Raw genomic sequence first — 27,849 nt, forward strand, 5'->3', positions numbered from 1 at the left:
TGAGGATAGTGTGGTTTCTTGTCTGGTGATGAGACCAAAGACCGTTCACTCCAGATCAAGACTTAAATTAACCTTCCTCAGAAGCCTCTAAGCAATATGCTGAGCAGTTTCATTATAAGCTAGTCAACACTGTTCCTAGAACTGCATGTTCAAAGTCCAATGAACAGTAAAAAAAACCATTCTGCTTGCCTAAGCATGCAGCTACACACATCTTCCATGAAGCAAGGTGCCCTCTGCTGCTTGTGTATGACAGCTTGGGCTGGAATTGATTTCAGGCCACAGACAGATAACATCCAAGCTAATTTAATTATTTCACAAAAACAATGACAGCCCAAAGCTTTAAGGAAGTGGGGCAACACACTGGAAGGAAAGGCATTATAGCATGTTTCATTTCACTTGTTCAAACTGAAATGCAGAACTTGCTCTGTCTTTGTTTGGAAGAACGTATTCTCATTGCAGCAGCAGAGCAAAAGCCCCCATATAAAAAATCCACACCAAGACGTGTCTTGAGCATTTGTTCACATATCTATTGGCAAATCTTCTCTGGCTTGCTTCTCTCTGCTCTCAACCCAGGCTTTGTTAATGGATCTCTTCATTTCATCATCTCCTTCTGCATACATCTTTTTCAGGAGATTCATCAACCCCTCACTGGGATCAGATGTATCATATGAAGCTTTCCTAAGACAGATATAAATACACAACAACTGCCAAGTCTGCCATGCTTCAAAACATTTGTTAAGGCAAAACAAGCAGTCACGCCTCCTTTCACATAACTAAAGCTGCAACCTTAACCATTTTTATCTAAAACCAATCAAGTCTTATTCCTACACAGGTCAATAGGATTGGGCTGCAAGAGCTATCTTGACAGTTACATAATGGGCAGGGGTGGGGGGACAGCAAACCAAACTACTTTAACTTTCTATCCCATTTCTCCTCATCCCTGCCCCCAAATCTCAACAGCTTTCTCAGGATATTGGGAAGTTTATGTATAAGAGGAGGAAGAGAGAGTCTGAGGTCTTGTTGCTGCTGGACAACAGTCTGTGGATGGGAAGTTTTTACTTAAGCATTAGGCTACCAGTCCTAGGGCTTTTATTATTACTAGCCTTTGGGGCTGGCAAGTTACCTCTTCCCCTGCACCTTCTGCCCCAGTCTCCGCTTCCTGACCATGTCCAGCCCGTGCCAGGCTCAGCTGCCTTTCCTCCCCACTGCCACTTCTGCCCCACCACTTTCTCCCCTCCTGGGCCTGCTCTGCGGTGTGGCTCTGCTGCTCGCCTCTCAACCCCACAAGCTGCCGGGTCCATCTGGCGCGGCGCGGCCTCGCAGCTGCCGAGTCCCGCGGCTGTGCCTTGGCACAGGCTAGACTCCAGGCGGCCCAGCCGCGGCCGGGCCCGCTGCCGCCTCACCTCCGTGGCTGGGCCTGCCACTGCTTCGCCTCCGTGACGACCAATCCTCCTGGGTGCACCTCAGCCTATCAGGCGCCGCCGCCGCCCAGCCAATCAGCTGGGCGCCGGGACGCACATTCTAAAGGTGCACCCAGGAGGATTAAATATATAGATTACTACTACTACATTTATATCCCACTTTTCCTCCAAGGAGCCCAGAGTGGTGTACATCATTAAGTTCCAGCTGTGCATTCATTGTGGGCTTTTCAAAGCTTCCACAGTACTTACAGGCCCTTGCATACAGTCCTGTGTGGAGTCTTCTGTGGATCCATGTGTTTTCTCCTAGAGAGGTTTCGTGTCCTGGCCACAGGCTGAGCACAGCCCAAGCACAACCCACATACTATTTTTCCAGTGCCACCTACTGACCAGCACTTGTGAATCTGTCCCTTTCTTTACTACTTAAAAGTAGTAATAAAAAGGGACAGATGTGCAAGCACTGGCTGCCAGGTGGTGCTGTAAAAAATAGTGCAAAGGCTGTGCTCAGTGTGTGCCCAGAAGATGGAAGCATGTGAATCTACAGAAGAGGACACCAGCATGAGGACTATGCACAATGGCATGTAACTACTGTGGACGTTTTTAAAAAACCAAATCTGGAAAAAAACCCTAGATCCTGCCTCACTCTATACTGCTGCTCCTCCTCTTCTCTTTAGATGGCTCACAGAAAAATATAATTTCCTTTATATACAGCTGGAGCAGAGAATACCACTCCTTGAAAAAGAATATCTGAGTACCCAATTATTGAACCACTTATTCTGAATAGGTTACTGCTTTGTTTAGGGCTCTGGTTCCGACTCAAATTCAAGTCAGCTTTGATATTAAGGTGCAGCTCCAGTTTACTGAAAAACCTTCTCGGAACCAGTTCTTGGGTTTGGTTCAATGTCCTGCCCAATGTGCATCTTGCTAATGCAACATATATTCTGCCCTTGAAAACTGTCTAGTTTTGCAAGATTTTTCTATTTCCTTGAGATTTTCCTCTGGGGACTTTGTTTTAATTGTAAACCGCCCTGAGCCATTTTAGAAGGGCGGTATAAAAATAAAATAAACCATTAAAACAGTAAAGAGCTAAAACAAAAATTGAAACACAATATAACAACAATTAACCATTTTAAAACATTTTAAAACAACAATTAAACAGTCATTAAAAACCCTGAAACCGGGTTAAAATATTAAAACCGATTTAAAAACCCTGGAAAGCCAGGCCAAACAGATACGTTTTAAGGGCTCTCCTGAAGGCTAATAGAGAATTGAAATTACGGATTTCCGCAGGGAGCACATTCCACAGCCCCGGAGCAGCTATAGAGAAGGCCCGCCTCTGAGTTGCCACCAGACGAGCTGGTGGTAACTGGAGACGAACCTCCTCAGATGACCTTAATGTTCGGTGGGGATCATGCAGAAGAAGGTGCTCTCTGAGGTATCTTGGGCCTAAGCTGTTCAGGGCTTTAAGGGTAATAACCAGCACTTTGTATTTTGCCCGGAAACATATTGGCAGCCAGTGCAATCATTTCAAAACAGGCGTAATATTGTGTCTCCAGGTTACCCAAGAGATCAATCTGGCTGCCGCATTCTGAACTAACTGAAGTTTCCAAACTATGTACACAGACAGCCCCCCGTAGAGCGCATTGCAATAGTCAAGTCGGGAGGTTACCAGCTGGTGCACCACTGTTTTGAGGTCATCCTCTTCAAGGAATGGGTGCAGCTGTCAAATCAGCTGAAGCTGATAGAAAGCACTCCTGGCCATGGCCTCCACCTGAGATACCAGGGTGAGGTCTGGGTCCAGGAGTACTCCCAAGCTGCGCACCTCCTCCTTCTGGGGGAGTGTAACCCCATACAGCACAGGAAGATCTAACTCACACCTCAGATTCTGAGCCTCCGCAATGAGCACCTCCATCTTGCCTGGATTCAGCTTCAATTTGTTATCCCTCATCCAGCCCATTACTGCCTGTAGGCAGGCATTTAGTGAATGCGTGCCATTTCCTGAAGATGAAAGGGAGAAGTAGATTTGGGGGCCATCAGCATACTGATAACACCCAGCACCAAATCTCCTGACGACCTCACCCAGTGGTTTCATGTAGATATTGAAAAGCATTGGTGACAGAATGGAGCCCTGGGGGACTCCATATAACAGCTCCTGCTTTGAGAAGCAACTGCCACCAAGCTCCACCATCTGGAATCTACCCGAGAGATAGGAACGGAGCCACTGCAAAGCAGTGCCTCCTATTCCCAACTCCCCCAGGTGACTCAGAAGGATACCATGGTCGATGGTATCGGACGCCGCCGAGAGATCCAAGAGGACCAACAGAGTCACACTCCCTCTGTTGATTCCCCGGTAAAGGTCATCCATCAGGCCGACCAAGGCTGTCTCAACCCCACAGCCCGTTTGAAAGCCAGTTTGAAATGGGTCTAGACAATCAGTTTCCTCCCAAACCTCCTGGAGCTGGTTGGCCACACCCTCTAGATTACCTTGCCCAACCAGGGGAGATTGGAGATCTGGCAGCAGATCTCCCTTTAGAGGGTGCTGTTGACACATGAATGGCTTGTGGCTTCCCCCATTTGATCTCCTTGCTCTCCAGTTATCAATATGCTTGTCATCAGGAAAGCTTAATAGTCAAACTATTAACATGGTACAATTCAAGTAACTCATAGGGCAGTGGTCCATTGTTTTTCAAGAAGGAGCCACTTTGGCAAAAAACCTTTAAATGTGAGAGCCATCCCCCATTGTGCTGACCTCCAGACAGTACTGTACTTTTCTCAGTTCTGGGAGGGCCCTTTAAGAGAGGCCCTTCCAAGATGGTGCAGGGGCTCAAGAGGGCCTCCGTTTCCTTTCAAGTAGCCCCTTGAACTGTGCAAAGTATTCAACTTTGGCCGAAGCTTCACACAGGCCCAAACAATTAGGGAGCCACATTTAGGGTTGATGGGGGCTACCACTGGCCTTACAATGAAGAACACTGTCATAGGGAAATCTCACTTACATGTCCCCCCAAAAGTTATGAGATTTTCTCACTGATAACTTAATTGCCAGCTTCAATAGCCTGCTTATCCTCTAAATAATTTGCATGGAACTTTAAATTAACAAGCTCTATCTTAGGGGTGGGCAAACTTGGTCCTCTAGCAGCTATTGAACTACAGCTCTTATCATCCTCAGCCAAAATTTACTATGGTTGTGGATGATGGGAGTTGTAGTTCAACACCAGCTGGAGAACCAAGTTTGCCCATCCTTGCTCTATCTGGTACTTTTATCAAGTAATAGCATTGCAAAATGGTTAGAACAAAAAGAAATAGTACACTTACTCTTTCTCCTTAGTTTCTTTTTCAACCTGTGTTAGGCACTCCCATTTTCCCTCTTGCTTCTTCCTACATAATATCAGGACCATATCATTTTTGATCTGTAAAATGGAGGAAAACAGTGCTTGGTTTTCATAAAGTGAGGCAATGAGAAGCAGAATCACCAGACAAGACATTAACCTGTACATTTTATGTAAACTAACAGTTAAATTTTATACCGGGGGGGGGTGGCAGGGGGAGAGCGCAACAACTCTGGGCTAGAGTCAGTCACTCAGTAAGCAAGTAGAAAGAAGTAAGGAAGGAGCAGCCTTACTGCTGTAGTAAGGATCTACAATATCGTTAGCATGTATTAGATAAGATGCACAGACCTTCCGTGAGCTGCTTTCCACAGAGATGGGTTTCAGAAGATTGTTGAATGTCATGCTGTAGTTCTTGCTATTCAAGTTCTTCACTAACAGGTCAAATGATCTAGAGGGGAAAGAACATGAACTATATGTGTGCAGTTGTAACTTCCAACCAATGCACATGGACAGGGGAAAATAGCTTTGACTGTTTTTATCCTAAAACCAGTTTGTACAAGTCTCTGGAGAATGAGGTTTAGCTAAAATACTGGTTGAATAAGATACTAACTAGCTGACCCTGCACAGAGCATCTGTGCGCTCTTTGGGGCCGGCAGTTACCTCTCCCCACCCCTTCTGCCCCAGTCTCTGCTTCCGAGCCCAGCCACCTCTCCTTCCCACTGCCACTTCTGCCCCCCCCCGCCATTTTCTTTCCCCTCCTCCTGGGCCTTGCGTCCACGGCCCGGGCCCACCACCTCTGGCCTCCACAGCTGGGCCACCGCCGCGGTAATCAATCCTTCTGGGTGCGCCTCAGCCAATCAGGCGCGTCCGCCGCCCAGCCAATCAGCTGGACTCTGGGACGCACATTCCAAGGCACACCCAGGAGAATTAATATAATAGATGGAGGTTCCAGTACTTGGACACCTAAGGGTGGAAGCCCTGCCTGCTGAAATCATAAAGACTTTATTCTGGCGTGTTTGTAACTAAGCCACCTTGAAGACCAAAAAAAGTGGGATCAAATACTGTGAACTTTGACCTTACATTTGAGACCACAGAAGTTTAGTCATAAATGATAACAAACTAGATCTGTCCCTCTGTTCCTCCAGTACTTTCAGATGCCCACATCACTGGAGGAAACACAGTCGTGTTCTACTGGTCGGAGGAAGATTGGGGAGCTAGTTGAGAGCCTGGGGACTCTCTTCTCCGTCTGAATCTCCCTGACCTGAGCCGGGCAGTTTGCTGAGGCAGCCCTGCCTCTTCCCTTTGGCCTTGCCTGGCAGAAGGATATCGGCTGCTGGATTCCTGCTGCCGGCTGAGTGTGAGCCACAGTCCTGATGGCCCTGGTGAGCTGCAGCTGCATGGGGGTCAGTTTCATCAGCCGGGCTCCAGAGTCCACATGAGAGGTGGGGTCTGGGGTGTTTGGACTTAAAAGGGCTGGGGCAGGCCAGAGGCGCAGCTGTTGGCATGGGCACTGTTAGGTGGGCTGTCTGTAGGTGGCTGCCAAAGGGGGCTAGCCTTTGGTGCCAGGCCTTCGGTGTAGGACTGAGGGGAAGTTATGTTCAAGGTCATCCAGTTTTAGATTAGTTTCTTGTTTTGCTTTAGTTGTAGTGCTTTGTGCCAGCTGTTCATAGGGATGTGTCTGGGTTCTCTTGTGGGAGAAGGGGGCGGGTGTTTGATGAGGTTGGCGCAGCTATTTCAGTAGTGGGGGGGAATAGAGGACTGGGCTTTAGCAGGCCATTACAGGGGAAGGGAGTCCAGTAATTTAAATTACTGTTTTCCCTTCCAGCTGCCCTGTCAGCTCTTAGGCCTCGGGGAATAGTTCCTACTTGCCACTGAACCTAACCATGCTCCTTTGTAATGCCAGGTCAGTTCAAAATAAGATCGAAATCACCCATGATTTGATCGTGGAGGAAGGAGCTGACCTGGCTTGTATTGTTACTCAGGCCTGGCTGGGAGAGGCTAATGGCCCCGTGTGGGCCCACCTTCTTTATCCTGGGCACACTGTTGCTGAGCAGGTATGGGGAAGTGGGCGGAGGGTGGGGTGGCTGTGGTCTGTAAGAATATCATCTCCCTTACCAGGATCCCTGTTAGAGAACTGACTTATATCGAGTACAGTGAGGGAAATAAGTATTTGATCCCCTGCTGATTTTGTCCGTTTGCCCTCTGACACAGAAATGACCAGGCTATAATTGGAATGGTTGGTTTATTGTAGCTGTGAGAGACAGAATAACAACAAACAAACCCTCAAAAGCCCAGTGCCCAAAAGTCAGCGATGGATTTGTATTGTAGTGAGGGAAATAAGTATTCGATCCCTTCACAAAAGATCTCTTAGTACTTGGTGGCAAAACCCTTGTTGGCAATCACAGAGGTCAGACGTTTCTTGTAGTTGGCCACCAGGTTTGCACACAACCCAGGAGGGATGTTGTTCCACTCCTCTTTGCAGATCCTCTCCAAATCAGAAAGGTTTCGAGGCTGATGTTTGGCAACCCGAACCTTCAGCTCCCTCCACAGATTTTCTATGGGATTAAGGTCTGGAGACTGGCTGGGCCACTCCAGGACCTTCATGTGCTTCTTCTTGAGCCACTCCTTTGTTGCCTTGGCTGTGTGTTTTGGGTCATTGTCATGCTGGAATACCCATCCACGACCCATTCTCAATGCCCTGGCTGAGGGAAGGAGGTGCTCACCCAAGATCCGGCGGTACATGGTCCCGTCCATCGTCCCTTCGATGCGGTGAAGGTGTCCTGTCCTTTTAGCAGAAAAACACCCCCAAAGCATAATGTGTCCACCTCCATGTTTGACGGTGGGGATGGTGTTCTTGGGCTCATAGGCAGCATTCCTCCTCCTCCACACACGGCGAGTTGAGTTGATGCCAAAGAGCTCGAGTTTGGTCTCATCTGACCACAACACTTTTGCCCAGTTCTCCTCTGGATCATTCAGATGTGCATTGGCAAACTGCAGACGGGCCTGTACATGTGCTGCCTTGAGCAGGGGGACCTTGCGGGCACTGCAAGATTTCAGTCCTTCACGGCGTAGTGTGTTACCAATTGTTTTCTTGGTGACTATGGTTCCAGCTGCCCTGAGATCATTGACAAGTTCCCCCTGTGTAGTTCTGGGCTGTTTTGTCACCGTTCTCATGATCATTGCAACTCCACGAGGTGAGATCTTGCATGGAGCCCCAGACCGAGGGAGATTGACAGTTATTTTGTGTTTCTTCCATTTGCGAGTTATCGTGCCAACTGTAGTCACCTTCTCACCAAGCTGCTTGGCGACAGTCTTGTAGCCCAGTCCAGCCTTGTGCAGGTCTACAACCTTGTCCCTGACATCCTTCGACAGCTCTTTGGTCTTGGGCATGGTGGTGAGTTTGGAAGCTGAGTGATTGCTTGCTTCTATGGACAGGTGTCTTTTATACAGGTACTGTAACAAGCTGGGATTAGGAGCACTCCCTTACAGAGGGTGTTCCTCATCTCAGCTCGTTACCTGCATATAGTGAAAAGACACCTGGGAGCCTGAAATCTTGCTGGTTGATAGGGGATCGAATACTTATTTCCCTCACTACAATGCAAATCCATCGCTGACTTTTGGGCACTGGGCTTTTGAGGGTTTGTTTGTTGTTATTCTGTCTCTCACAGCTACAATAAACCTACCATTCCAATTATAGCCTGGTCATTTCTGTGTCAGAGGGCAAACGGACAAAATCAGCAGGGGATCAAATACTTATTTCCCTCAGTGTATGTGTCCCTTAGGCTGGGGGACTCGGGATAGATTGGGGATTCTGTTAGTGAACCACCCACACTGCTACCTAACAGACTCCCTAACTGAGCTGAGAGAGCTGGTTGCTGAGTTGGTCTTGGAGTTGCCCAGGCTTTTGGTGCTGGGTGATATCAATGTCCATTTTGGGACTGGCTTGTCTGGTGCAGCTCAGGAATTCATTGCGGCCATGACAACTATGGGCCTGTCCCAATTAGTCCTTGGACCTGCCCATGTTGCTGGTCATATGCTGGATTTGGTCTTTTGCTCAGATCAGGAGAGTGTTCCGTAGGTGGCATCTCCAGTAGTTTCCCCATTGTCATGCATGCACCACTTCCTGGTTAAGGTTGGTCTCACAATCACATCTGACCCCTGCAGGGGTGGTGGACCTATTAGAGTGGTCTGCCCGAAAAGGCTGTTGGATCCAGTAGGATTCCAAAGGGCCTCGGAGGCTTTTGGAGTTGGCTGTGCCGGTGATTCTGTTGATGCCCTGGTGGATACCTGGAACAGACAACTTACCAGGGCAGTAGACACTATTGTTCCTACGCATCCTCTCCGACCCACTTCAAAATTAGCTCCATCGTATATGGAAAAGCTATGGGAGCTGAAGTGGAAAGGTAGACGACTGGAGCGCAAATGGAGGAGGAATCTTGAATTTGATAAGACTGAGCATAGAGCCCATTTGAAGGCCTATGCTGTGGCAATACGTGTAGCAAGGAAGCAATTTTATTCTGCGCGTATATCCTGCTTGGAGTGGTATGGCCTACTACTTGTTCTTTGGATCCTTGCCCAACATGGCTGATTTCATCTTGCAGGGAGGTTGTTGGAGCTGGCCTAATGTCGTCATTAATACCTCACTGAGGGAGGGCAGGATGCCATTTTGTCTGAAGGAGGTAGTGATTAGACCCCCTTCTTAAGAAGCCCACTCTGAATCCCCTGGTGATGGAGAATTATAGGCCAATCTCCAGCCTTCCATGTCTGGGTTAAGGTGATTGAGAGGGTGGTGGCTGATCAGCTCCAAGTGGTCTTGAAGGAAACTGATTATCTAGACTCATTTCAAACTGGCTTTAGAGGAGGAGTTGAAACAGCCTTAGTTGGCCTGATGGATTATCTTAGCCAGGGAATTAACACAGGGAGTGTGACTGTGCTGGTTCTTTGGATCTCTCAGCAGCTTTCAATACCTTCAGTACCATCGACCATGGTATTCTTCTGGATCACCTGAGGGATTTGGGGATAGGTGGCACTGTTTTACAGTGGTTCCACTCCCATGTCTTTGGTCGATATTAGATGGTGGTGCTTGGTGGCAATTGCTCTTCAAAATGGGAGCTGCTATATGGAGTCCCTCAGGGCTCCATTCTGTCACAAATGCTTTTAACATCTACATGAAACCACTGGGTAAGGTTATCAGGAGATTGGGTGCTGGGTGTTATCAATATGTTGATGACATCCGAATCTATTACTCCTTGTCATCAGTATCAGGAAATAGCATTAGCCCCTTAAATGCCTGCATATATGCACAGTATTGGGCTGGATGAGGCTGAATCCAAGCAAGTCGGAGGTGCTCATTGTTGGGGGTCGTAATCTGCAAGATGGAATAGAACTTCCTATTCTAGACAAGGTTGCACTCCCTCAGAAAGAACAGGTTCAAGAGCTTGGGAGTGCTCTTGGACCCAGGTCTCACCCTGGTGCCTCAGGTTGAGGCTGTAGCCAGGAGTGTTTTTTACCAGCTTTGATTGATCCAACAACTCCGCCCATTCCTTGACGAGAATGACCTAAAAAATGTGGTGCAGCACCAGCTGGTAACCTCCAGGCTGGACTACTGCAAAATGTTCTATGTGGGGCTGCCTTTGTACATAGTTGGGAAACTTCAGTTAATTCAAAATGTGGCAGCCATGTTGGTCATTGGGGTACCCCAGAAAGACCACATCATGCCTGTTCTTAAATAGTTGCACTGGTTGCTGATATGTTTCCATGCAAAGTACAAAGTGCTGGTTATTATTTTTAAAGCCCTGAATAGCTTAGGAACAGGCTACCTGAGAAAGAGCCTTTTTCTACAAGATCCTCACCACTCATGGAGTTCATCAGAAGGGGTCTGTCATTGGGTGCCACTGGTTCATCTGGCGGAGATCTGGGATAGGGCATTCTCAGTTGTCCCCCCTAGGCTGTGGAACGTGCACCACGTGAATATGAGGGGATTATCATCCTTGGAGGCCTTCAGGAGAGCCATCTTTTTAGCCTGGCTTTTAATAATATTTAGTTTTAATGTTAATTAAATCTGCTTTCAAATTATTTTTTTAAATTTTAATTGGTATCTATTTTTTCTTTTAGTGTAAACTGCCCAGAGCCACTTTAGGAAGGGCAACACATGACTCGAATGAATGCATGGATGGATGGTGACTGAAGAACAAAGACAGAATCAACATGGTTCTCTCACCCATTTCCTGTGTTCTTGAACATAGACTTGCCACCCACAGATACCAGAAATGCCCTTTATTCATATGCATACATGAGCCAGTGTGGTGAAGTGGTTAGAGTGTTGATCTCAGACTGGGGAGACCTGAGTTCAAATCCCCATTCAGCCATGAAACTGGGTGACTCTGGCCCAGTCATGTATCCCTTAGCCTAGCTTACCTCACAGGGTTGTTGTGAGGATAAACATAACCATTTACACTGCTCTAGGCTCCTTGGAGGAAGAGCGGGATAGAAATATAATAATACATGCATTAGATTGAGAAGGAAGTTTTAACACTAGGAATTATTTCATAAGCTTTTCAAACATTGTCACATGGAAACAAGCAGCATGAGACAAACAATATAGAACAATATTCAACTTTTAATCTGTACTTTGTTGTTTAGTATAGTACCCACCTTTCTGTGAAATGCACCTGTACATTTTCAGAGGGGAGATGCTGCACTCCACTTAAAGTGATGTAGATTTTCACAAATTTATCTGACTGATCCCAAGCTAGAGGGATTAAAAGCAAGCCACATATTTAATATAAGATTCCAAAAATATCTCTCTGGGCAAAGAAAAGCAGGGCCTTCCTTTCCACTCCCCAAATGAACTTAAAAACATCCACCCCAAGCATGAACATACACAAGATCTACTTCAGAAGCAACAGAACTGATGAGAAATTGAGCAGGAACAAAAGTTATAAATAACACTTTTCACATAACTACAGTTATCATTGAATCTGCACTTAAATATCTGACAACTGTTGTATGCCTGTCTCTTCTATGAGGTAAGCCAGCTACCTAACAATGTCAGGTAAGCTAGGCACTTTTGCTGTCACCTAAAGCAGGAAGGTTGTTCTGCATGTATTGGGCTCAGGCACAGCTGATCAGATAAGGTAATTATGAGCATTTTTCAAAACCCTACCAACAACTTTAAAAAACATCCTATGTTTGTCATGAAGCATCAAATTTCAGAGCAAATTTAAAACAAACATGAACCGAGCTTTCACTTGTTCATGTTTGTCACCTGGACTCAAAGTCTGCAGGAAGTATCTGAGAAGAAACACTGGCTGGCTGACTACCAGGATGCCAGCTTTCCAATTTGTGTATCACAAAAAGAATTCATTCTAGAACAGCCATTCCTGAGTTGTTAATAACACTTCACCTTTGCACAGAACTTCCTGTTTCAAGTAATTTAATACATGAATGATTTCAACACTTTTTATAACAGCCTTAGACTGATTTTATTCCCACGCCCCCCCTCCCCCCAATCTTACAGATGGGAGAACCAAGAAAGAATGGCTTGCATAAAGCCAACTATTAAATTTGTGGCTAAGATGAGATTTCAACCAAGGACTTTCCAGATCAGACCTCTGGCTACTGAATAACCCTAGAGCCCTGTGCAGGGATGAATTAATCATATAATACTTACAACACCAGTCAAAAAGCCCCTCTATGCTTTGAGGAACCCCTCCACTGACCACAAGTATAGTATTTATCTGAAGCGACAAACACTGTAATCAAGGAGAGATCTTTCCTGCGATTAGAAATGCTGGGTCAATGAGGAGTGGGCCTACTCAGCAGATCAACACAGTGGGGAGGTAGTTCCAACTGGCATTGTGACTGTGTACACTGTTAGAGAAATATGAACAGGGCAGATCTATGCTACATAAAACGTGCTTCTAAAATACATTATGACCATCATCCTTGGATTCTAGTTCATTTGTGTCTGTCCAGGGTGAGCTGGTTTGGAGTGAGCTAGTTTCCTTTGAATTCTGCTTTCCCCATATGGGTTACATGGGGCTAATCCTCAAATGGACTGATAGAGCACAGAGGAATTTCTGTCCTTTTTTAACTGTTTGATAAAGAGGATAGCGCTGCTTGTGGGTGAAAGGAGTTGGTTGGGTTTGGCTGCAGATCTCATGATTTCCTTTCCCATTTCATATCCAATATGCCAAACAAGTTGTTGGTTTTGGGGGTGATTTTGGGGGGGGGGGGGAACACAGGTGTCAGTACCCAATAACCAAAAATAGAAGCACTCAGATTCTTCCACGTTAAGTTTTGGCTGGAAGGCTTTTGTTTCTTCTCTCCTTCCATTACTGCAGCAGGGGCTAGCAATTTTCCTCAGGACAGGGAGCTTTGGAAAAAGCTCTCTCTTTTTATCCTCCTTTGCTCCATCTACAGGTGAAACTCAGAAAATTAGAATATCATGCAAAAGTCCATTAATTTCAGTAATGCAAATTAAAAGGTGAAACTGATATCTCGCTTTGCATGTAATGCGTCTGTCTCATATAAGTCAAGCCTTAATTTGTTATAATTGTGATGATCATGGCGTACAGCTCATGAAAACCCCAAATCCACAATCTCAGAAAATTAGAATATTACATGGAACCAAGAAGACAAGGATTGAAGAATAGAACAATATCGGACCTCTGAAAAGTATACAGTGTACTGTGCTTGATTGGCCAGCAAACTCGCTTGACCTGACCCCACAGAGAATCTATGGGGCACTGCCAAGAGAAGGATGAGAGACATGAGACCAAACAATGCAGAATTGCTGAAGGCCGCTAATGAAGCATCCTGGTCTTCCATAATACCTCATCAGTGCCACAGGCTGATAGCATCCATGCCACGCCGCATTGAGGCAGTAATTGCTGCAAAAGGGGCCCAAACCAAGTACTGAATACATATGCATGCTTATACTTTTCAGAGGTCCGATATTGTTCTATTCTTCAATCCTTGTCTTCTTGGTTCCATGTAATATTCTAATTTTCTGAGATTGTGGATTTGGGGTTTTCATGAGCTGTATGCCATGATCATCACAATTATAACAAATTAAGGCTTGACTTATCTCGCTTTGCATGTAATGCGTCTGTCTCATATATCAGTTTCACCTTTTAATTTGCATTACTGAAATTAATGGACTTTTGCACAATATTCTAATTTTCCGAGTTTCACCTGTATAGGTAATTGGGGCTATTTCAACAGTTAATCCTGGCTATGCTAAGAGTCTCATGAAACTTTAGATGAAGTGCCAATAGGAGGAGGCTTAAACACTTCCAGGGCTGTGTGGGTGGTGTCTGTACAAAATCAAGATTCCGCAAGGTTTCTCAAAGAAGAAAAGTAGAATTATGTAGCTTGTACAACCTATATGAAGAAAATGTGCATGTTTTTTCTTGATCTATAGATTTTGTTTTGTTTTTGCTAGTGACAGAGGCGAGCACGGAACTATACAAAGGCACTAAAGCTCTAATTCGGGATGTGCACCATCCAGTTTGGAGGCCCTTTTACGGGCCTCTGAACCGGCAGCTGGTTCGAAGGTGGGTGCTCTTATCCCCCCCACACTGTCTTTTAAAACAGTCTGGTGGGGCGGCAGCATACCTCCTTGCCGCCCAGGTACCTCCTCAGACCAAAAGTGGCTGGAAGTGCCTGGTGTGCATGCACACGTCACACACAGTTTAAAAGACAGCACTGGCAGGGGAAAAGTGGCAGGAGGTGTAAGAGCACCCTCCCCATCCTTAAATACATCCCCCCCCACACACACTTTTGAACCAGCAGGCACCAGTTCCGTGCATACCACTACCTCTAAAACAGCTACTGGAAATCTTAAATCAGTATTTACTGAGCTTTCCTTTACTCTGTTAGCAACTCGGTCTTGCTGGCTATCCCAGTCATTCATATGTGAGATCAGACAGGTGGGAACGAGAAATATATCAGAAATAGAATCCTCCTTACTACTAATAATATGAATATTTATATACCGCTCTTCAACAAAATTCTCAAAGCGGTTTACATAGAAAAATAAATAAATACATACATAAGATGGTCCCCTGTCCCCAAAGGGCTCACAAACTAAAACACACACACACACAAGGTAGACATCAGCAACAGCCACTGGAAGGATGCTCTGCTGGGGTAGGATAGGGCCAGTTGCTCTCCCCCTGCTAAGTATAAGAGAATCACCACTTTAAAAGGTGTCTCTTTGCTCAGTTAGCAGGGGTTAGTTAACTCCCATTGTGTGAAAAGGGAAAGGGGGAACATTTGCCCCGGAGGCCAGGAAACATCATGCAAAACCAGGACTCAATCCTGGCTCCATGTGATGTCTGCATCAGTCAAATATCACTGCAAGCGCCAATGGCTCTGTACAATAATCTACCTTTCCTGAGAGAAGTCAACATGGTGTTGTAACTATTATATGATTTTCCTTTACAAGGTAACAATTCAACAGAGCTACGCAGTTTACTCTAAGTTGATGGCTACACTATCCCCTTTCCAGGACTGCATTAATACAAAGAGGGAATATGCAATACTAGTCCGACCGTAATTGTTGATTTTTACTGTGTATCCTGTGGGTGGTGGTCGTTCTTCTTCAGATGTCTCTGTTTTTAGTTTGGGTGGAGGCTGATTCTTGATTTCTTTCTCTATCTTATTCTTTTCTGCCAGCAGGACATCATGAACTCTCTTTCTTGATGCTTTTTTCAGAAGCTCTTTCACCTCTTCCAAGTCTTTCTGTAGCTAGATGAAACACATGAAGCACATAAATACAGTCAACACCAACCTATTTGTAGCAAAGACTATTTCTTCCATTGTTTCCACAGTCAGTCAGTCTGGTTTATTAAACAGTTACACAGACCCATTAAAAAATACAAATTAGGTGAAGAGGAGCTAAAGAACATATCAAAGAAATAAGCACAAAATACAAGGAACAAGCCAGAGCAAATTCAGAAAATTTTGAAAAATGAAAACCCAGAATACTTCACTTAACCAACCTTAATAATTTCAGGAATCTTAACAGAAGAAAAAAGGAATTTAGCAACAATTTCTCTCAAGGTGTTTCTGATATCAATCAATAACAAGGTTAGATATCAATCAAACGTTATTCCTGGGTACTTAGCTAAAAATAGGAATGATAAATCTTATTTATTCATCTATATAAAAATTGCATGAGAAAAACACACGTGTTAAAAATTAAACTGCTTCATTCCTAAAAGGACAAAACTGGTCATTGTGAGCAATACCCTTAAAACGGCCATTGGGCCTTGGAAAGAAGAACTGATATTTAGCAGCAGTCAAGTTGTCCAAGCAGTGGAGGAACCAAGGGAAAAAGAAAAAAAAGAGTGGAGGTGGGACATCACAAGAGGCAAAGTGCATTTCTGGGTGGGCAAGCTGGATGCCACAGTAGATTTCTGGGGGGCAGAAAGGGCCTGAGAGGACACTTTCCCCCTTGCATACATGGATGTACAGGATAACCTTTGGAGGACTGCAGAACAGATTTTACGAGCATCATATAAAAAATACCAAATATCAGTCTCTTAAATCTGACGACTGAGAATAGACTTAGCTGTATGTTGGTCCCAACCAAACAAAATCAAATAGCAACCTTAGAACTGTTGGATGCAGACTGAACAGTAAACATTATATGGGCTACTCAGGAAAATGAAAAATGAAAGGTAATACTTAAAATATCTGAGCTGCTGGACTAGTTCTACAGTCTGTCCTCCCATTTATGCAAAGAATTACCCAGTGGAATCTTGATAAAGACAAGTAATTAAGTAAAGAAATATTCTGTCAATAGGCAAACACAATTATTTAGCCCATAGTCTTTCCCTACAGATGGAATCAAAGTCAGACTTCAGTTCTCAAGGCAACGTATAAACCTCTACCAAAGGATTTCATATATTTTAGCTAAATAACTGAAGATGAGGCAGTGGTCAAACACTGCCCTGCCACTCACAGCTAGCCTGCTCATCTCCCAACACATTTTCAGCCTCAATCCAAGAAACAAACGTTCTATTAAGATAGCTGGCATATAATTTACCAACTACTGATAACTTACTATTAGGTTTATCATTAGAAGGCTCTTTTCTATTGCCATTCATATAAATTGGGATAAGGATATCTTGAATCTACAAGGAGGGCAACTGAACAGTCTTGTTAATTTGGGTAAATAACGCTGTCAAAAGAGGTGCCCATGATGCAGCATTAACTTTCTGAAGTTCTGGTATTACAGAATCAGGTTCTGGAGCTTTCCCAGATTTCAGTTGGGAAATTAGACATAATCTCAGATCATGGTGATAATCTGAAAGGCCCAATCTGGGAGTTCAGATATGCTTAACAAAGGCAAAATATCAGTTATTAATTGCCTAGAGTCCTTAATAATTCCAGTGAAATAAGATTCCCACAGGTTAGAACAAATACTACACATGACTGAGCCTGGAAGATCACCTGAAGCTCCTGTAACTGTTGACCAAAATCACTTTGGTATCTTTAAATAATTGATCAAAATCCTCCACTGTCCCTGTATTGCTTGCCTCTTTGGGGAGATTATCAAGGATTCATAGTGCATTTTAAGCTAGAAATACACGGAGGGGAGCACACAACAGTTATCCTTCCTATACTGACTATATACTGTCCTTAATTGCTTTTTTGCCTCATAACACTCTTTATCAAACCAATTCTGTTCTTGCTTCTTTTAAGGTTTCCATTGAAACAAGAAATAGATGGCAGAATAGGTCTTTGTTGTAATTCCAAACCTCTGTGCTCTTTCATCAGACTTAAGTTTTAAAAAATCAGTTGTTTCATTTTTCGTGGTCTAAAAGGCTGCTTCGCCCATTATCAAGCTTTAAGGATACCAAATAAGTCCTGTTAACAACAACTGAAAAAGCCGGCAAACACATCCATACAGGCAGCTTTCCTGCAGGCCCATGAGTTGCAGAGTCACTCCTGGACAGCTGCAGCTAAAATGGGTCTATGAGGGAAATGGTTGCAAGCATTACCTTTTGGGTGCCTTCAGACAGGATGCTTTCACACCTCTGCAAACCTGGGTAGCACTGACAGAATCAACCAGCCTTTATTACAGTCAAAGACCAGCAGTAGAAAGAATCACAAATACATAGTGTATTATTATATACCATCCATCCATAACACCTACTCCCAGGTTGGGGATGTGCAAAACATTTCAAGCTCAAAATGGGCAGTTTTGAGCTTAAACCAAAAGCACCCTTAAAATAAAGAGTATGTTTCGAGCTTGAAATGGAACAACCCCGTTTAGACTCAGAACATTTTGAGTGTTTTGAGTGCCATTTTGGTGAGCTGTTTTTCTCTTGCTGATTGGATTTCTGACACTGCCTTCTGATTGGCTTGCAATCTCCTTGCTTCTTTGTTAGCTTGCTAGCATCCAAATCAAGTGTTGTCATTGGCAACTGTGCTCCCATTGGCTGCAGGGGAGGGAGGAGGGAATATAAAAGGAGGGATTTCAAAACACATTCAAAGGGACTGGGAGGCTGAGGGGGGCCCTTATGCCTTTCTTGGATACAAGGGACAGGAGGAAGGAAGATTTGATTGTGTGGTTTTCTTTTCTGAGTATCATAAGCTGTGCTATTGCTGCTATAACTATTTGGTTTTGCTGGATCTGAGATTGACAAAGGGGGAACAAAAAAGGAGGAAATTTCAAAATGTATTCAAAGGGACTGGGAAACAGAGAGAGGAAAGCCCTTGCATCAGGAGAGGAGGAAGGAATCGAGGAAGGTTTATTTTTGTGGTTTTCTTTTTGCAGCACCAAGTATAATACTGTGATATTGCTGCTGTAACTACCTGGTTTTGCTGGATCTCAGATGGAAAAAGGCAGCACTTAGGTGCCTGCCTGCCTTGAGCTGTGGTTTGGTTGTGGACTTGTGGTTTGTGAGAAAGTGTTGTGGCAAGAAATGGACTGTGTGTGTATGTGTGTGTGTGATGCTAACTTGGCAAAGAGGCACCTTTTAATGTGGTGATTCTCTTTATTTAGTAGGGGGAGAGTAACTGGCCCTATCCACCCCCAGCACAGTACCTCCAGTGACTGTTGCTGGTATCTATCTTAAGTTTCTTTTTAGTTTGTGAGCCCTTTAGGGACAGGGATCCATCTTATTTATTTATTAGTTCTCTGTGTAAACCACCCTGAGCCATTTTTGGAAGGGTGGTATAGAAATCAATCAATCAATCAATCAATCAATCAATCAATCAAATTTCTTGGTGATTGCTGTGATGTGCTCCATGTCTACCCTTGAGACTAACTTGTACTTCACTCACTGCTCTGCAATCTGCATTGCAAGGTATACTCCAGGGCTGCTCAATTTCAGTCCTCCTTCAGTAAATGTTGGCCTACAACTCCCATAATCCTTGGCTATTGTGGGCTGGGGATCATGGGAGTTGTGGTCCAAAAACAGCAGGGGGGCCTAAGGAGCAGGCCTGGTGAACTCAGTCAAAATGTGGCTGAAGACATTCTAATTGAACTTCTGGCTATGCTTGCTGGTTGCTAAGGGTGCTGCTGTGGCAGCTGTTGCAATGCTGAAGTATGGAGTCGTAACTGTGTGCAAGAGAGCAGCTTGTGCCAATAATGTTACTGTGGCATAGGCACTGTGGCTGGCAGTGGATTCTGGGTCAGTGATCCTTTTTTGGCGGTTTTGGAACTGTCTTTGAAATGTGCCAGGAGGGACACTTTTACTGTGTGCTTCTGCAGTGTTTCAAGGCAGGGTTGCAAAATTGTGCACTGTGCTTTTTCTGGACATAGGGAACAATGGAGGACTTGAAAAAGTCCCATTGTTCCCCATGGGTAGCTCTTAGGGACACCAAACTGGATTGTGTTGTAGGGCATGATGGGTGCTACCTACCACCCAACTCACAAAAGAAATGGGCAAGCGGATGATTAAAAATACTTTTTAACCTTTCTTTTGTGGGTTGGGTGGTAGATAGCACCCATCATGCCCTACCACACAATCCAGTTTGGTATCCCTAACAGCTACCCATGGGGAACAATGGGATTTTTTTGAGTCCTCCATTGTTCCCTATGTCCTACCATCCAACCTTTGGTGTCCCTAGAAGATAACAATGGGGAACAATGGCGTGTTCCGAGTTCCCCATTGTTCCTCATGGCGAATGGTTTCCACCAGCCAATGTGATAGACGCTGTCTGGACAGCGCTTGTCCCATAGTAGAACCCTTGTATGATATCAGTAACTTTTTTGACTTTTGGAACGGCTTCGTTCTCGAGAGATAATAGAGCAGTACCCTGCGGACGTCTAAAGAGTGGAGAGCCTTTTCCAAAGGCATGGACGGGGATCTGAAGAAGGTGGGCAGAACTATGTCTTGATTGACATGGAAATCCAAAACCACCTTGGGTGCAAAGGCGATGCCCGGACACAGGAGAACTTTGCCCGGGTGGAACCGGGTGTAAGGCACGTCCATATGGAGGGCAGTCAGTTCACTTACCCTGCGGGCAATGATGATAGCCACCAAAAAGGCCGTTTTCAAGGAGACATGCTGAAGTGTGGCAGCATACACTGGCTCGAATGGTGGCTTTGTTAGAGCAGAGAGGACTAGAGAGATGCTCCACGATTTGATTGGTTTGCGTATAGGAGGAAAGAGATTAGTGAGGCCCCTCAGGAAACTCTTACAGGAAGGATGGGAGAACAATGTCTTGTCCTCACAGCCCGGGTGTCTAGAAGAGAGAGCTGCTAGGTGCACTCGTATGGACACTTTAGAAAGCCCCGATGTCTTAAGGCCCATCATATAAAGCAAGATCTCCTGTATGGTGGCCCGTTTAGGACGGAACCCATGTGTTTGTGCGTAAGATGCAAATCTTTTCCACTTGCTGGCGTAGTTACGCCTCGTAGATGGTTTACACTCGTTCAACAGGATATTTTTCAGCAGTTGATCTGCCACACTGTCAGTTGCAGTGTGAGAACTTCGGAATGCAACACTCGGCCACCCTCTTGAATTAGTAGGTCCGGGCGGTTCGGAAGCCTCTGGTAAGTGTTTGAGGTCAGTCTGAGTAAATGTGGAAACCATGGTTGGCGTGGCCACCATGGTGCGATCAAGATGCATCTCGCTGGGCTGAGTAAGAGTTGAGCTATTACTCTGCTCACCAGCAGCAAGTGGAGGAACATATAAGAGTGATGGAGTGACCAGTCTATTTGGAACGCATCCCCCACAGAACGTGGATCGTGTCCCACTCTGGAGCAGAACAGCCTGCATTTTGCATTTTGCGTTGTAGCAAAAGTCTATCTCCGGGTGGCCCCAGAGGTCAAAGACCTTTTGGAGGTTACGGTTGTTCCGTTCCCACTCGTGTCGTGTCCCGCTCTGGAGCAGAACAGCCTGCATTTTGCGTTGTAGCAAAAGTCTATCTCTGGGTTGTTCAGTTCCCACTCGTGTTGGTCCACGGAGAACGAGCGGCTGAGACCATATGCCAGTACATTGTCTGACCCCTTGATGTGTATTGCCACAGGTGTTATGCTGTTCTTGATGCACCAATACCAGATCTGAATGCTCAGTGCACAGAGCGATCTGGAGACCGTGCCCCCCCTCCCCGGTCTGTTGAGGAAGGCTATGGCAGTGGTGTTGTCCAATTGTAACTGGACCACTCGCCCTCGCAGCATCGGGAGGAAGGCCTTCATGGCTTGAAAAACTGCCAACAGCTCCAGAAAGTTTATGTGTCGTAGACGTTGATTGCGGGTCCAGAGACCCTGAGTAGTGCCGGTATTGCAGTGTCCACCCAAACCTTGAAGAGAGGCATCCGTCGTAACCCACACCAACAGAATTTGGGCTTGAAACGGGACCCCCCTGAGCAGGTTGGAGCATCGCGTCCACCAGGAAAGAGATCAAAGGACTGGCAGCGGTATAGATAGACATTTCATGGGGCTGCCCCTGATTCGATTGAAGGATGACAGGAACCACTATTGCAGTTTTCTCATTTTCAAGCGTGTGTAACGCACAGTCGACCTGCAAGAAGCCATCAGTCCCAACAGACGTTGGATGTGCCACGCTGTTTGTGACTGTGCAGTCTGACACACTTGAACCAGCAACACAATGGTCTGAAAACGCTTTTCTGGTAGAAACGCCCTCCCCACAGTAGCATTGAGCTGAGCTCCAATGAATGATATGGTTGAAACTGGTGTCAGGTTGGACTTCTTCCAGTTCACTTGTATGCCTAGATCAGGCATCCCCAAACTGCGGCCCTCCAGATGTTGCTGAACTACAACTCCCAGCATCCCTAGACACAATTTTTTGTGGCTGGGTATGCTGGAAGTTGTAGTTCAGCAACATCTGGAGGGCCGCAGTTTGGGGATGCCTGGCCTAGATCCTGGAGAAGGCGTAACATGTACTTTATCTGCGAATCCCGCCATCCTTCTTTGGTATCTGAAAATAACAGGAGTAAAACCCCTCCTGTCGATTTGCCCTTCGCACTGGTACTATTGCTTTCTTGAGCAGGAGTTCCTGAACCTCCTGAAGTAGGGCTTGCGTTGCTTTTGTGAAGCGTATGCCCCTGAAATTCGGTCGGGTCTTGAACTCTATCGCGTAACCGGATGTGACAATCTTCAAGACCCACTGATCTGATGTTATGTTGCGCCATGCTTTCGTATGACTTGCCAACCTGATGGTGGTTGGTGGCTGGTGGGGCCGGCGCTGTGATGTTGTAGGCCAGGACCAAATCCTCCTTGGTGTTCTGGGAGTGAAAGCAATGGGGAGTGCCAGGTAGTTGCGATGGGCTGCTCTGCACTTCAAAGACGCTGTTTGTTTCCATCCATTTGTCGCATTGACTTGAGGAAAACCTACCCTTCTGTTGGGTTGTTCGTTTACTGAATGGTTGATAAGACTTACGGAAGTCCCTCCGGTCTTGATGTCTGTATGTAGACTGGGGATGGTAAGATGAATGTTGCTTATTTCCGTATGATGCTTGTGAGGTTGTAGAAGTGAAGGTCTTAGCAGTGAATTTAGATTTTTTTCATCTTTTCCACGGTGGCATCACTCTCCTCTGAAAACAGTCCTTTTCCATCAAATGGTAGACCTTCAATTTTATCTTTCATGTCTTGTTTGTAGGACAGCTGATCTCAACCAGGCATGACGACGCAGAGTAATAGCGGTTGTGATGGAGCACAATTCTGATTCTGCCAAGTGTTTCACAGTGCTCAACTGTTGACAGGTAAGGTCGCCAGCCCACTGCAATGTTTTCCGGAAACAAAGCTTTAGCTCAGTGATTCTCAAACTTGGGTCCTCAGGTGTTATTGGACTTCAACTCCCATAATCCTCAAGCAAAGGCCACTGAGGCTGGGGATTATGGGAGTTGAAGTCCAATAACACCTGAGGACCCAAGTTTGAGAATCCCTGCTTTAGCTCTTCCGGAGATAATGCATCCACGTCCTTTTCCAGCTTTTCCCAAATGCAATAGCTGTACTTTGCCATGCAGGCTGAGTCTTTATGGATAGACAAGAGATGGAATATAATTTTCTGTCCATCACATCAAGTTTTCTGCCTTCCTTGTCTGCAAGGGTCGTATGCCGCCGTCCAGACTTGGAGGAGGTAGCACAGTTGATTACTAAGGAGTTCAGGACCGGGTGCTTAAACAGGTAGGTATTATCCTGCTCCTGCACTCAATACAACCCTTCAAGTCTCTTTGAAGTTGGTGTAGATGTATGTGGCATCTGCCACGTGCATTGCGCTGCATTGGAGATGATGAGTAATAAGGGAAGTGCAACAGGTTGCGCCGATTGAGACATTTGCATAAAGTTGTAAACTGGATCGTCTATAGTTTTAAGTCGCAACATAAGATCCAGGCCTAACACAGTCGCCATGCGTTTCACATGGGAATGATATGCCTTTAATTCCTCCGTTGGTGACACGTGGGAAGGTGTTGCTACATCCGGAGATGGGTCCAATTCCGCTGTCTCCGCATCAGACTCAAAATCAGAGGAGCCATGATGACTGTCAGAATCAGGATATGAAATAGAATGATGCAATGGTGCCATCGGGGACGTTCCCCGTGGGGGGATAGGAACCGGCAAAGGATCCGTTTGTGCGCCGGTGGTAGAATACTGCCTCGAAATTGTTTGAGTCTGCGCAGAAGCACTATGAGTTTTAGTCTGAGTGCCCACATTGGAGAAGATCTTTTCAGGAAGAGCTGGGGTAACACCTGTTGAGAGGGAGGGTGCGGGAAGTACAGCAGGATCCTGCATAGACGTCAGTCCCGTACACCACGCATGGTCTTTATGGAAGTCATACGTCACACCAGGTGAGCTGGTACCTGGTAAAGCAGTTTGTTTTGACGGAGATACCTGGTGACTAAAGCCACAGGTGTGCCATGGAGTTGAAGTCGTGAGTTGCGCAGCAGTGAGTATCTGTGGAGCAGAGCCAGAAGCATCTTCTTCAGAGTGCAGAAATCCTCGGAAAGTGGATGGCGTATTAGTAGTCGAGTCCAGCATTTTTAGCAGGGGATCCAGTGGCGGTGCCTCAGGGTCCTCTACATCAGCTCCCTCCACGGTAAACATCATTGGTGCCCGGAATCGTGGCGTCACTGTTGTGATGTTTGTTGGAGTATTTAATACAGACGTCTGATCATCCTCCCTCGATGTTGAAGGCGAACGGATGGGAGTCGGTGCAGGCACTAGATCGGCTAGTAGCTGATATCAAGAACGTCGTCGGTATCACCACCGATGTTGAGGCTGCTTCTTGCAATGCATCCTGCAGAGCCTCTGCCGATGCTGATATTGACGTAGACAGCCTCGGTGTCGAGGCTGTTCATTCTGTCACCTTCTCTACTGCTGCCGTCAATATTGAAACCGTCAACGTCGAGTGCGGTGCTGGTCTCGGCATCGAAGTAGCTTCAGCTGGAGCACTCGATGCCGGGGAGATGGCTTGTGGCGGAGCTGACGAGACCGAACGCAGCGAAGTTGTCGGTATCAATGGTGTCGAAGCCGAACTTTCGAGAGGTGGCGCTTTCAATACTGAAACAAAGACGACGTCCTGTGCAGTTCCCGGAGAGGGCGTCAACTCTGACTGGGTCCGAAGTTGTGCCTTTTTGGCAGCGACACCAGTGGCCGCCATCTTTTCGTCCAGCCTCTTCGAGGGCTTAGGGGCCTTCACAGGGGGCGTCAAAGTTTTAGATTGGGCCAGATCTAGGTCCTTCGAACCATGCGCCTGAGGAGATTTCGAGGAGGAAGGTGCTGCCAAAACATCGTCATATAGAGCGGCCATAAACAGAGCTTGCGATTTCTCCTAGTTTGCTTAGAAAAGGACTGACAAATCTTACAGGCCGAAGTTTTATGGGCCTCGCCCAGACACAGCAAACACAAGTTGTGGCGATCTTGTGAAGGCAGTTTCGCTTTTGCACTCAGTGCAGCATTTAAAGTTCTTTTTTCTCTTAGGGGTATCCATAGTACTCACTATCCGAGGTCAGTTAGCCAGAAAAGCAGTCCGATCTTTCGCCAAGCCAAAGGAGATTACAGAAGCAGAAAACAGTCACGATCCAGATCAGAACGAAGAGCAGACAATCCAAAATCAGTAGCAAGAAGAGTCCAATAAACAGTCCGAGTCAAAACCAGTAGATTAGAAGAGAAAGTAGCCAAGGAAACTAGCATGAAGAAGCTGCAGAAACCGAGTTATTCCTATGGCGGCCACAAAGGAACTGAGCTGCCTGCACTTCCTCCCGCCTTAAATAACAAATTGCAGCAGAAACATAACTTGCTACTCTTTCCGTTATTAATTAATCATGATATGATAAAAGCAGAGATATAAAACTCATCAGATCTACCAGGAAATTTGGGAATAATGTGGGAAATAAAGTTACCATGTATGTCATAAGAGCAATATAGGAGCAATATAAAAGTATTATAAGTATTGGATACTGATTCAACAGCACCTGAGTCACAAAGACAAAGTCTTTTGTTGTAGGGAACATTGAAGTATCTCCCCTTTAAAAAGCAGAACATTATGGCGTGCCAATGTAAATGCTCTTCAGTATTTCAGAAGAATTGGTTGTAAGAAATTGATCCAGTTTAAATACTGGGCTGTTATTTAATTATATTTGTAGCCTACCCTTTCCTCTGAAGGGCTCAGGACAACATACATGGGTCACCCCATCATCAAAACAACCCCATCTGTCTAGGGCTGAACAAGGATAGATGCCCTCCTCAGTCTCTAATCACTGTATCACAACTGTGGCAGCTAGCTCTAAGAAGACATTGATGCCATTCAAAGGGATTTTTTCATTTTATCCTCACAAGAATAATGAACGGTAAGTTAGGCACGGAAGGAGAGAGATTGATATTGGAGATCACATCAAGCTCATGAACTCATGACTTCCCAGTCCAACATCTATCCACTACACTTTGTTGATAACACAGCATGGTTCCACCTCTGCCAATAACGCAGCCAAGATGATAATGCAGGCAGAATGGTTTGGGAACATCTTGCAAATAATTCCCCCAACACATTCTATCATGCAAGGACACCCCTCACTGCAATAACTGTACATTATTCTCTGGAATAAAACATACATAGTCATACACTAAGGCATGACTCATCAACATCTCTGCCCTACAACTATGAGACACACACAGAAGTTATACACTGCCAAAGTCTAGTTCTGACTCTGCAAACACCCACACATACAAGAGCTCGTGAATACGCTTGAAAGAGCAGGGAACTGCACCCGCTAGCTCTTTTAATCACAACTGTACAATTCATATTATGGAAGCAGATGGGCCACATTAGGACACTAACTCCTGACATGATCTTGAAAACACACTCCAAAACAGCTCTTATTTCAGAAACCACCCTGCCAGCCCTTATCCCCACAAGTCACCTGCTATTTTTCCACCAATACAGATAGATAGCCATGTTAGCCTATATGAACCAAATTCACTGGAACAGAAATATAATGATATTAGGACAAAGCAGTGTTAACAATGGGAAATGACAGCATTTACATAGCTGTCCAATACTTTTGAGAAGGAGAAAATCTTTATAAACTCAAACACATTATTCTCAGCAATCCTCACAACGGCCCTGTATGGTATAGCTCTGTTTTGTCTTTAAGTTAATTACTATTGGTTCATGCGTTTCTTTTACGCTTCCTTGATTAAGTTCAGGGTGGCACACATAGATGAGGGCACCGTCCTTTTATCCTGACAACCACACTGTGAGGTAGGTTCAGCTGCGATACAGTGACTGTCCCCAAGTCATTCAGTGAGATTCATGGCCGGGGGCGGGGGGGAGAGTAGGTTTTCCTAAGCCCACTGTAGCTTCATAGTGGAAGTCATATTTAAAACAGGAACATTTGGGCTCACAGGTCATTCAGTTACAGCCACTACACTAGCTTTTGAGTCACACAGAAGTCTTCTGTTTCCTATACAAGCTTCTAAGTTAGAGTCCTTGGCCACAGTTCGGAAAAGAAAAGGGGGGGGAGAAAGCGTCCAGGGGGAATGTAGACTTCCAAGTATCTATTTTATCAACATTTTCTACACCTGGAGTTATTTTTGTTTTCCTTTTTGATGCCGAAACTTGTTTTTACTATTTATAAGCCAAAGAAACAGAAGAATTCCTCCCCACTAGAAGCCCCCTTCTTCTTCCCCCATGAGTGGCCCCTCCCGCGGCCACCGACACAGCTTTCCGAGGAGCCCGGGGGAGGGGGCTGGCCCTCCCCTCGCCTCGAGCTCCACCAGCCGCATAGCAGACGCAGCTCCATCCTGCTGTCCTCACCTCCTCCATATCCGGGCTGGTGAGGTGACCACACTCTCTCGGGCGCGCGCTGCCGTTCAGCTCCTTGTCCGGCAGCGGGAGGGGGCGCAGGCGCGACACGCACTCAGCCCGGTCAACACAGCAGCGGCTGCCTGCCTGCCGCTCGCATGCTTTGCTCCGCCCTCCTCTCGAACTTTCCTGAGGTTGTCCTACCCAGCCAATCATCGAACACGTCCATAGACCTCGGTCCTGCTGTCTTCGTAGACATAGAAAAAGACAAGAGTGACACCACGAAACCCCAACTTCCGCTTTTCAAGGACAGGCATGACCCCACATAGAGGAAGGAAAAAACCAGAAAACTTCCGGGCTTACATTGGAAGC

The 27,849-nt window shown here is 45.8% G+C and overlaps 1 protein-coding gene across 1 annotated transcript; it reads right to left on the reverse strand.

Moving 5' to 3' along the window:
• Window positions 1–287: 287 nt before the first annotated feature.
• Window positions 288–27,708, reverse strand: CACYBP (calcyclin binding protein). Its single transcript, XM_053246038.1, has 6 exons — window positions 27,490–27,708; window positions 15,304–15,499; window positions 11,399–11,495; window positions 5,093–5,192; window positions 4,731–4,825; window positions 288–678 (listed from the first exon to the last, which is right to left on the reverse strand). The coding sequence occupies exons 1-6, from the start codon at window positions 27,691–27,693 to the stop codon at window positions 519–521; spliced, it is 852 nt and encodes a 283-aa protein (XP_053102013.1). The 5' UTR covers window positions 27,694–27,708; the 3' UTR covers window positions 288–518.
• Between the last annotated feature and the right edge of the window lie 141 nt (window positions 27,709–27,849).

This window comes from Hemicordylus capensis, chromosome 4 (genome assembly GCF_027244095.1).
Source record: "Hemicordylus capensis ecotype Gifberg chromosome 4, rHemCap1.1.pri, whole genome shotgun sequence".
NCBI classification, from domain to species: Eukaryota; Metazoa; Chordata; class Lepidosauria; order Squamata; family Cordylidae; genus Hemicordylus; species Hemicordylus capensis.